At 35.2% G+C, this 12,164-nt stretch overlaps 1 protein-coding gene across 1 annotated transcript in view; it reads left to right on the top strand.

Moving 5' to 3' along the window:
• LOC145679402 (uncharacterized) overlaps positions 1 to 11,671 on the top strand; it is a 65,618-nt gene extending 53,947 nt beyond the window's left edge. The window contains exon 13 of the mRNA XM_081749984.1: positions 10,697 to 11,671. Coding sequence (XP_081606110.1) covers positions 10,697 to 10,721 — 25 coding nt within the window. The 3' untranslated portion in view covers positions 10,722 to 11,671. The remainder of the gene's footprint in view (positions 1 to 10,696) is intronic.
• Positions 11,672 to 12,164: the final 493 nt, after the last annotated feature.

Below are 12,164 nucleotides of genomic sequence, written 5' to 3'. Positions count from 1 at the left end.
AGAACTTTCCTAATTCTCTCAGTAGCGTCGTGGCAGTGATTGAAGATTGGCGTTCCTATTCCAGCTCCTGCCGCATGTGAAGTGCGAGCAGTGATAAAGTTTTTGAATGCACAGGGCATAGCACCGATTGAAATCCATCGTCAGCTGTATCGTTGCAAAAATGTCAATGCTGACTCTGTGCGCCTTGCTTTGTGCTCTAGGGTCAGTTGCTTCAACACAAAACTTCTTGAACAACAGACTCCGTGACAGTGGTGTGCAATAAGGAGCGGAAACTCTGCAGGAACTGCTTGCTCATTCCGTTAGGCCCATGGACCTGGCAGAGCTAACGATGGATTTCGATTGGTGCTATGCCCTGTGCATTCAAAAACTTTATCACTGCTCGCACTTCACACGCGGCGGGCGGGAGCTGGAATAGGAACGTCTATCTTCTACTACTGTTGCGACGTTACTGAGAGCACTAGGAAAGTTCCCCTAGTGCATGTGCCATGCTAGGACCTTTCTCTCTCACGTACACGTAGTCGCTTCGCGCAATATACCGTTTCCTAGCTATGGGACGCGTGGGAAACTTACTTTCTGGATGCACCTCGTATATATATATATATGGTGTTCAAAAATAACACAAAAGACTTCGGAAAATGAATCCACACAAGAGAACATTGAAAAAATTACAAACTAACAAATGGGTGTACAAATTCTAATTTTGGAGCTATAGCGTCCCCCTCCTCTCCTCCGAAAATTGGTAGGAACGATATGAAGAGGATTCTAACTCGAGAACGAAATGTGGGATCAAGGTCTCTTAAAAGAACATAGTGATTATTTTCAGCCTAGATTCCTTTAATGTACCAGAGGATATGAAACAAGGACGGGAATGGGGTAAGTCTTGAAGCTTACATGGAAATTCATGAAGTTGTGTAGAAAAGAAACCTGATGTGTCAGGAACAGAAAACATGCACACATTCAATATTGAGTTATACATTAATGGAATATAAACTTAAAATAATCACTATCTTACTTCATCCAACCTTCATACCACATCTCAATCTCAAGTCGCGCCCATTCTTATATTGTTTCTACCATTGGTTAGTGGACTATAAGTCCGAAGTGACGCATTTGTACATTTGTGTTGGTAGATATTTCTTTCACGTTTTCGTGTGAGAATTCATTAAAAAAAAGGAAAAAAAGTGTTCATTCTGAACACTCCGTGTATTCTTTTCCTGTGTGCTGAGATTTTCATTTTCTATTTTTCTCTTCATATTACAATACTCATTTCACATTAATTTTCATAATATTTTACAGAGTTATTCAAAAAGAAAGAACGGATTTCAAACATTTATTTCTTCCAAACTACAAAAGATAGAAACATGATTCGCACGTTACTTGATTAAGAAAAGCTTACAATTTAAACAGCCTGGATAGAAGTTCCAATCACGGCCGCATTGGCGCTGTTGTTTGTTGTTGTTTGTCTGTAGTGAAATGGCGGCGTCACCACAGGAGAAGTCTTTTTATGTGCTACAATTGGCAAAACTTGAGTCCATTGTTGCAGTTCAGCGACCATTTCGCCGTCAATTTAATAAACAACCGCCGCATCACAAGCAAATTTACGAGTGGCATCGAAAATTCGTAGAAGATGGTTGCATCTGCAAAGGGAAAAGCACGGGACGTCCACGCACATCGAACGAGAATGTCGAGCGTATTCGTACACTTTACGAAAGAAGCCCAAAGAAATCCACATCACGAGCAAGCAAAGAACTTAACATTCCTCAACCAACGGTATGGCGAGCTCTAAAACATCGTCTGCACATGAAGCCATACAAACTGAAGTTATTGCAAGCATTGCATCCTGACGACCACAACAAATGGTACGAATTTTGCATTAGCATGTTAGATGATATGGAAGAAGACAATTTTGCTTATCGATTAATTTTTTGCGATGAATCCACTTGTCATCTTTCTGGTAAAGTTAATCGCCATAACGTTAGAATTTGGACAAGTGAAAATCCTACGGCAGGTATTCAACATGAAAGAGATTCACCAAAGATGAACGTCTTCTATGCGATATCTGTAACCAAAGTTTATGGGCCTTTCTTCTTCATGGAGAACACTGTGACAAGATTAATCTATCTAGACATGCTTCAAAACTGGTTATTTCCCCAACTTGAAGATGATTCAGATGACTTCATCTTCATGCAAAATGGTGCCCCGACTCATTTCTCTAACCACGTTCGACGTTACTTGAATGACACCATTCCAGGACGTTGGATTGGAAGAGGAGGAGCAGAAGATCAACTTTATCGCCGGTGGCCTCCCAGGTCTCCAGATCTCACTCCGTGTGATTTTTATCGATGGGGTTACGTAAAAGACCGTGTTTTTATCCCTCCTATGCCTGATACTCTTGAAGGTCTACGACATCGAATTGTTGAAGCTGTGAATTCGATAACTAGAGACCAGCTGATTCGTGTGTGACAAGAAATGAGCCACCGTTTTGACATTTGTCGTGTAACACATGGTGCTCATATTGAATGAACACCATAATTACTAACAATAAATTGTAAACTTTTCTTAATCAAGTAACGTTCGAATCATGTTTCTGTGTTTTGTAGTTTGGAAGAAATACATGTTTGAAATCTGTTCTTTCTTTTTGAAAAACCCTGTATAATAACAATTAAAAAACAGCCGAAAAATAGACCAACAACTATTGTTACTGTGGTGTGGCACCATCTATTCTCTCAACATCCTTCTTACTTCCTTAATTGTAAGTTTTAAAGCAGGGACGGCTTTAGGATTTTAATTTTGGGTAGGCCCACTTTCTCGTTTAAGGATATTTATACACATTTGATTGATTAATGACGGTAGAAAATTACTTTTACAGTAGTAGTTAATGCTATTTATTAAATAATTATCTACAATTAATATAAACAGTGAAAAATATTGTATATTTACTCTTTATTGTATATTTTAGCGTTTATATATTTTTCAAAATTTTGGGTAGGCCTATTCCTACCGGGCCTAACCGCTAAAGCCGCCACTGTTTAAAAAATCTACAAAAAATGCATTAACTCATCAGCGTAAATCTAGATACTAACTTCGTTAAGTAACACTTTAACATGTAAATAGATGAAATGGGACACCACTAGGAGTTACTTAACTCTTAATTAAGTACATCAAGCAGTAGCTGATTGATGGAGTGCCGGACTGGCCATGTTGGCTACTTGACGATCGCCAAGGGCCCGAGGAGCTCCGTAGGGATCACGAGGCGCACGACCTGTAGGCCTTGGTCGAATTTTCTCGATCGCAAATGCTTTTTTCAGTCTTCCTACCAAAAATGTTGCGGATGCCTAAGTTCGTCTTCTCGAAAGAAATACTCGGACCACCCTTGCTTATATCAGTACGGCCCGTGAGCCGGTAAAACTTCTACTTAGCGAAGGCTCCCTCTAGTCCATAACGGCCCCTTGCGCTTGCTCTCTCATGTACTTAAGTCACATATGAGAGGGCATTTTCTAAATTAAAAATTGTTAAAATTAGACTAAGATCTACGATAAGTCAAAACCATTCGTCACCTTTACTTTTTATGTTTAGAGAAAAAGATATATTCCAGTATGTAGACAAAGGAAAAGTAATTGATTTGATTGCCTCATCAAATGAAGAACTGTCAAAGTAACTGAAATAACTTCACGATTACGTTTGACTGTCTCAGTATTATTGTAACCTTTTTGGGGATCTGTTTTGTACTACATATTTATTCAATACTGGAAATATGTTTTTTCCATTTATGTTTTGGAGCTGACGTGTTAAGTTTATATGTAGACAGGGGTGTAGCCAGCAGGTTTGTGTAGGAGGAGCCCGTCGTTTTTGAGGGGGAAAGGGCAGCTACAATGTACAAGCCAAAAAAAAATGTGTAGCTGCTAGTGCTTTTGAGGCCTGAAAGAAAGGAAAATTTGGTTTCCTTCTGGAAAACTAAAAACACTATTTTAACTTCTTCTTCTTCTTCTTCTTCTTCTTCTTCTTATTCTTATTATTATTATTATTATTATTATTATTATTATTATTATTATTATTATTATTATTATTATCCATGCTTAATCAAGAACTACTGCCTGGGACCAAACGCTATACTTTTGTGCATAACTATAAAGGTAACCAAGAAAGTTCTGTCCCTTTTCGTGGAGGTCTGTGTTCAATTGGACCTCACACCGTGAGTTGAATGCGAGTGGAGATAAGGCGAACGTCAGTTGTTGGTGTGGGTATATCAAACATGCTACCTGGTTGTGGCAATTCAGATACACAGTGAACTTACATAAAGACAGAGGGAACATGGGACATCGACAGAGCGTCATAAGAGCATGTATGCTGAACGAGTTCAAATGGAGGTCAAACGCCGCTGTAGCGGGACAGAAGATATGCCAGGCCTTTGGTGAGGGTGTCGTGACGACGCGGACAGTGCAGTGATGGTTTAACAAGTTTAAGGACGATGACGAAACACCCGAAAACACTACGTACCAGAAGACCAACACATGTACAAAGAGGACTGGGACTACAATTCAGTGTGTGGAGAAACTATTCGGCAGCACATCCATCAACTTGGGAAGCACTACAAGTTGGGTCGATGGCAACACATGTTTTGACTCCAGAAGGCAACGCGACAGTCGCCTGTGTTTATTTACTGTTTCGGATTCATTTCTGAACAGGGCGTTGACATGTGATAAAAATTGGGTCCTATACGAAGCTCCACGGTGCCGTCATCATTGGTTAGCATCCCATGAACCGATTTCAAGACAGCCGAAACCAGCACTGTACCAGAAGAAGGTCCTTCTGTGTGTATGGTGCATCGTTCATCGGGAACTGCTACCAGCTGGTCAGAGTATCAATGCAACTGTGTAGTGTCAGCAGTTGAGCTGTGCTCAAGAACAACTCAAAACTCTGGAGCCATCACTTCTGAATTGCAAATGGGTCCTCGTTTACGGGACAACGCTAAGTCCCACGTGGCTAGGATGACTCAGGACACCATTCTTCGCCTTGGATGGGAAACAATATTGCAACCACTATATTCCCCGGGTATTGCACCGTCCGATTATCATCTGTTCCATTCTTTGGACGTCAGTTCAAATCCCTAGTAAAAGTCTAAAATGCAGCTGATAGCTTCTGCGTTTCACGGCCCACCAAGTTCTACCGCGATGGATTCCATGGCCTTCCAGAACGTTTTCAGAAGGTCGTCGATGCTGATGGGGACTAGTATTGATCTTCCAGGCTAGGTGACATATCGATGTTCGAAGGTGATGGGTGAAAAAGCGAGAGAACTTTCCTTGCTTACCTTTGTATTTAAATTTAAGACCTTGTATACAGAACCTATCTACACAAGATTGATTTTCTTCTAAATTTCACTTAATTTCTTTACGGTTTCCTAACAAAAATACTTATTTATTATTCGTGACAAAAAAAAAAAAAAAAAAAAAAAAAAAATATTACACTGAGTAAAAATAAAAGAGAGAGCGAATGAAATCCAAATTGAATAAAAACATTGTTTCTCACCAAATTTTCCATCCTCTATGTCTTTTAAAATACCTGTTAAAGCATATAAAAATATACTGTACTTACAAATCAGTTTAGTACCTTTGTTTTATGGCTGTATTTGTAGTACCTTGTTAAAACGTTTGTCTTCAAACTGTCATATATAAATCGCAGTAAATTGTGTTACCTGCTGTCACAAAAAAAGTATTCTATTTTTCGATCGGTATGGAAAAACAATATTTCTCCATACTATTTTACCGTAAATTATTAATTGTCAATAAAATTTGTTACTTTTAAATTAATGAAGCGAGATAATTTTACTATGAGGTTTTAAAAGCTGGTCATTTGGGGGGGGCAGGAAACCATTTGGTGGAGCCTGGCCCCGATGGCCCCCCCTTGGCTACACCCCTGTATATATATATATATATATATATATATATATATATATATATATATATATATATATATATATATATATATATATATATATATATATATATATATATATATATATATATATATATATATATATATATATATATATATATATATATATATAATTATGGGTGGGGGTCTTTAACGACTGGAGCTAAGGGATCTCAACTTGGCCAGTCCGACACTGGATTGATGTAAACAATATGTTATGGTGTAGTTCGTAAATAATGTCTTAAGAAGCAATTTTATAAAATATTTAAACCTTGTTACATTTGTAATTAAGTAAGTTTACAGTTGATTGAAAGTTAACAAAGAATGAACATGTGTTCGTGCTTCAAAAGGCGGTTTCGTGTTCATAATACAATTACCAAGATGTCATTAAGTTATTGTTTTCTGTCTGGGAAATAATGAAAGACAAAGCTTTTATGAAAAAGAAAAACGGATCCGTAGCGCTTAGAAGAACGTATTACTTCTCATAACTATTCATCCAATAACATTAGTGATGTGATATGTTCTGTGCTTAAAAGAGATAACTTGTACGCTGAAACTGATGAAGGAACTTTGACCACTTGATTTAGTTAACTAATGTGATGATAGAATTCGTAATAATCTCATAGTTTCATAGTTGATAAATGCAAGGTAACCAGAAAAGTTTATTATCTTGTATTTTGGACTGAAAACGCAAGTTGAAAGGAGCCAAAGTAACGAAAAGAAAAATGAAACAACAGGAAACAAGTTAAATACAAACATTTTTACCTTGTATTCGAGTTAAGATTGCTATATTGTTTAAAATGGCGTATTTGTGGAAACTTAAAACTGATTGTTGCTTTCCTTTATTTCTTTGACATTACAGCAACAGTTTTTGGTAGCTGAAATTACAAGTTCTCGCAATTACATAATTTAAGCAATATTGCAAAATTTACCAATATTAACGTATCTCCGGAACAGTTTGAATTGTCAAAATCTTGTAAACTGTAAACCGTATTATCTTTACATCGTTTGAAAACCATTCCCATGATTGGATCTGATACTTACCTAAATAGTTTTCAACTGAAAACTTTTCAAAGAAAGTCAAATTTTCAAAGTCTTGTAACTTCGGTCCTATTTATTCAAGATACCTCATATTATGATCATAATATTCGGCATTAAGGCATTCTGGATGTGCATTGCCCCGTCCGTCTCACTTACATTATTACTATTGTAGAGTGCTCCAAAATTTAGTTGTTTTTTTATGTTTGTGATACTGGAGCGTCCTTAGTTTGCAACAATGAACAATAAATGTGGTATTATGTGTTTTCCTTTAATATGTAGATATGAAATTAACACAATCTGTCATAGTGCCATTTAGAAAATAACTTTATGTTAGACTAGCAACGGAGTACACCAAACAATGACCCTAAGTCGATTGAATTGAATTGAATTTTATTCCGTTCAATACCATTTACATTTGCTGATTGCCATATGGTATAGAACATGTCAATGATGTGATTATACAAATATATATTCACATTATACTGAAAACATAACTATTTTTACTATATTTCCTAGATGATAGAAAAACATGATAAAATATTGTGGTTCCTTGTACAGAAGGTATTTTTTTAATACAAAATAGAAAAATATACTTCGCACAAAAATTACGACTTAACAGAACCTAGATCAGTTTGCAACTATTCCTCCACACTGTAAAAGTAGTGATTTAGCAACGGAGTACATACTGACTTTTTGAAACTTAAATCTTTGGTAAGAGACTAAATTTGATTAGGCAAAGAGGTAAAAAGTTGTACACCTTTGTATGCAATTGTTTTCGAAAACAAAGTGATATTATGAAGAAAAACTTAGAGATGTGACTTTGTTGTCGTATTATATCCATTTTACCTGAGTTCTTTTTGTACAGTTCTTGTTTCTTGCTTACCAAAATGGATGTTTCTTATATATACAATGAAGGAAGTGGAAGAATATTTAGGTCTTTGAATAGCATTCTACAAGAAGTACTCTATGAAATATTGGTGATTATTCTATCACTTTCTTTTGGAGTATAAAATCTTTCTTAAATTCAGTGGATGAACCCCAAAAGGCTATTCCATATCTGATTTTGCTGTGGAACAGTGCATGGCAAGCTGTTAACACTGCTTTTCTGCTTAAAATAGGAACAAGTGACCTTGTTAGGAAAATTATAGAGGGTAATTCATGAGATAATTTTGCAATATGTTGAGACCAGGACAAATTATTATCTATCAGAAGACCAAGAAACTTTACTGTTTCCGCTGGCTTCGTTGTTTTCTCATCTATTCAAAGTACTGGATATGATGTCAATTTAGCATGGTTAAAATGAAAGTGTAAGCAGAATGTTTTATAAAAATACCTCCAAGCAGGTAAAATTCCACCAAGCACTTCGCGAATAGACATTGCAGAATAATATTAGTCTGTTAAATTAGTTAGATTTGTTACATTTGATTACCCTTATAAAAACCATGTTGCGACTCATTTAAGATATTTCTTACATTAAAATATATGTATTTATGTACAATTAGTTCAAATATCTTCGAAAATGCATTGACAAGAGATATTGGCTTGTAGTTGCTAGCATTCTGTCTATTACCTGATTTATATATCGGAACAACATACCTTGCTTCCACATTGAAGGATATACACCTACGTAATGAAACGTTAAGAATATTTGCCAAACTAGTTAAAAGTTCAGTTGCACAAGCTTTTATTACATAAAAAAAAAATATTATTTGGACCTGGAGTAGTGTTCGGTTTAATTAGTTTAATTGCTTGCATTACATCTAATTCAGTAAGGGTAGGAATTCCGATTAGGATACTATTACTAACGATATTCTCAGGCAATACCTTTTGACCTACGTCTAAGTTAAAAGCTTCATAAAATACACTCTTAAATACTTCAGCAATTTCCACAGTGTCTTGGATTAGCACACCATTATAATTTATTTGCTTTGGTACTTGTTTACAGTCAAACTTCTTAAAAATGTTCCAAAAATATGAGCTGTTCTTATAAATACTATTTTCTAAGCTTGAATAATAAGATTTCCTTGCTTCAATGTATTTCCTTTTTACAATTTTCTGTAGATCTGAATGTCTCTGATACCATACGTTATCATTTGTTCTTTTAGCTTTAACAAAATATTGAGTTTTTGTTTATTAATTCTTTCAGTTCTCGCGTCATCCATGGATCCTTATATTTTTGTTTACAACAAATTGACTTCTTAATTACATGCTCGTTTAATACAGAATAAATTAAATTATATAAGTGGCCAGTGGCTTCATTGACACTGTTACTGCAATAATTTATTACGTTAATTTCCCTAATGTCCTTGCAAATACCTAGGAAATTTGCTTGTTTGAAATTATGTGTATCGTACTGAGGAACTGGACCATATTTGCCACTAACTATAATTTTCCACTCGAACATAAATGGGGGATGGAAGCGGTCGACTTTAGCCAGTGGTGGGATGTCAAAATGCATAAATGCATAATGTCATAAATCTAATACTCTTCATTATACTCTGATTATTATGATCATATGATTTGTTTTTCTGGTTAAATTTAAAATATTGCTTAGTTAGAATATTTTTTCTCCTTTTTTCTTCGAATAATAATTATCAGTTATGTTACCTGAAATCCAATCTATACCTCCTGCGTTAAAATCTCATAAAATAATTACATTAAAATATTTCGTCAACATAAAAGAACATAGCCAGTCACAGTAATTACTAAAATCTTGAAGTAATATGTCAGGAGGGAAATAAACTAAACATAAAATCAATGGAGTACTGTCAGGAATTAAAATTTTTGTTATAATAATGTCTTAAGGATTCGTCAGGAGGATTAAGGATTTCATAAGAATATTAATTTTTTATTAAAAGTAAACAACCGCCCACCTTTAGACTTGTTTCTGAGGGTTAGATTTCTATCTTTTCGTATCACACTATAGTTTCTGTAGATTTGAGAAAGATAACAGTTTTCCTTTCCATACCACGTTTCTGTTATACAATAAAAATCATAGTTCTCACAGTTTATTTCGTCTGTAAATTCTTTTTCTTTTGTGTTCAAACCATTAAAATTTTGATACTATAGTTGTAAAGATCTCGCATCCATTGATTATTATTATTATTATTTACAATTTATTACAAATGAGGGAAAAAAAAAACAACAGAAATTTCACAGTTATGTTCAAAGAAAAAAGTTACTTCCGAGAAGCTCTATACTTAACCGTCGTAATATTTCAAAGAACTAGTTACATGCTCTATTCTTAATCTTTTTCGTTGATCAAAATTTACCATCAATGGGTACGAATAAAAACCATTAAAAAATAGATGTTTTAAGTTCTTAAAAATATTAGAACACTCCTGCTTAGCTTATATATATATATATATGCATGGCACGAAATTTCAGGAATGGTTAATGGCGAACTAAAATTTCAAGAAATGTGATCCCCTTGAAGAGTTTGTGACTACGCCACTGGCGTAAATAATTAAAATATATGCAACCAGTATCATTTACATCTTGGGTTTTGGTAAAAATTCGACTTACGCAAAGAGTCCTAAAACGATCTATTTACGTAAGTCTAGGATTGTTTGTGAAAGGAAGGTGAAAGAGGAGTTCGTGATTGTTAGTTTGAATATTCCAGTCTTTTTCTGCACACTCAGACCGTGAAATTTTGTTTAGTTTTATATTAAAATATATTTCTTTGTTTGTGTGATCAATACTTAATGCATTCTTCTCTTTGTAGGCAATACCGAAAAAGAAATCCATAAAGAAGCAGTGAGGGGATACGAAATTGGATGAGAAGTCTTAAGAGGCCAGTGTATTTAATTTTTTATAATATCGAATAGTTGTCTTTATTTTTAATACATAATTGTCTTACCACTGATGTTATGATATCATTATGTTACCAAGAGTTTACAGGTGCTTATTTTTTATGTTTTTATTTGCGAAATTATATCTTTTTTCAAATGTTTTAAGTATTACTATTCCTATAGAGGGATTGCTAGTAGTAGCAACCTTTTACACTTTTTAGGGTTGTTCACCAAATAATTGAGAAAGTGTCAACGTTTGCTTTTCCAATATTTCGTTCAAACGGATAGTTCACGCATTCCGTTGATGAATACCAGATGATGTTTGCAGGGGTGTTCATGGGTGGGATTTAGGAAGCGGGTTGCATCCATGAGATTATTTTTCGTGAAAAAAGCACACTTTTCCATTGTAAATGATACAACCAATGGACTTTAATTGTATCATAATAATATTTTTAAGAACGTTAACTGTGACGAAGAACTTAGCAAAATAACATTGTAAAATAATTAATTGTCACAGCAGCACAGAAGTCACTTTCTTTTGATTGAAAGGACAAAATTGTGGCGGGAGACGTCAGCAGATATACTCCGATTCGCTTTAAAAACAAATGGTTTCCGTGTGTGAGGGTATGGAACCTTACAATATTCATCAGTCATTTCTCGCCGTCTATTTTTCTAACATTAAATGGCACAACCAAGATGTGAAAAATCCTAAAATAAATAAATAAATTAATATAGAATACAGAGATTTTAGAAGAGAATTCACAAAATCTCCGCCATTAGTTTACACTTAGCGTATTTTGTTTAAAACACATGAAGCTACAACCTTATCAAGTGGCAACTTAGGGAATATTGGATGTGATATCAGTAACGGAAAATAATTTGTCTAAATTGTTATTCTAATTATGTTTTAAATGCTAGAGGAGATAGTTTTTGCTGATAATGTTTGAAAATGTTAAGTTTTATATAAATAAGCGTGTTCAGAGTCAGCTTTTCTGCCAATTTATTTGTTTTTTATTATATTTATTTATTTGTCGTGGATACAATTTGAACATAATAAAGCACTCTCATTTCCAACCCTACCCGATTCGATCTACCGATTCCCTCCAGAGCAACGAAGTCCATCAGCTCTGGGTCAGATCAGTACTTGGATGGCTGACCATTGGAGACCAGGCAGTTCTGGCATTGCGGCAAACATCCAGCATATTAAAAATTGTTGAAGTTATCCCTCGTTTTCAGCAGCGAGGCTCTATGAGACGTAGAACCACATTATAAGGTGGAATCCGAACTTCCACTCATGCGTTCTATCCTCTTCCGCCTAGAATCGAACACGAAACCATGTGCACCGAAAGCGCGCGCTCTAGCCACTATACCAGCATGGAGGGAAGCCTAGTGAACAATTTG

Source organism: Thermobia domestica, chromosome 2 (genome assembly GCF_964235325.1).
Source record: "Thermobia domestica chromosome 2, izTheDome1.hap1.1, whole genome shotgun sequence".
NCBI classification, from domain to species: Eukaryota; Metazoa; Arthropoda; class Insecta; order Zygentoma; family Lepismatidae; genus Thermobia; species Thermobia domestica.
The sequence above is the reverse complement of the archived record's forward strand: the minus strand, read 5'-3'. Positions and strand labels throughout refer to the sequence as shown.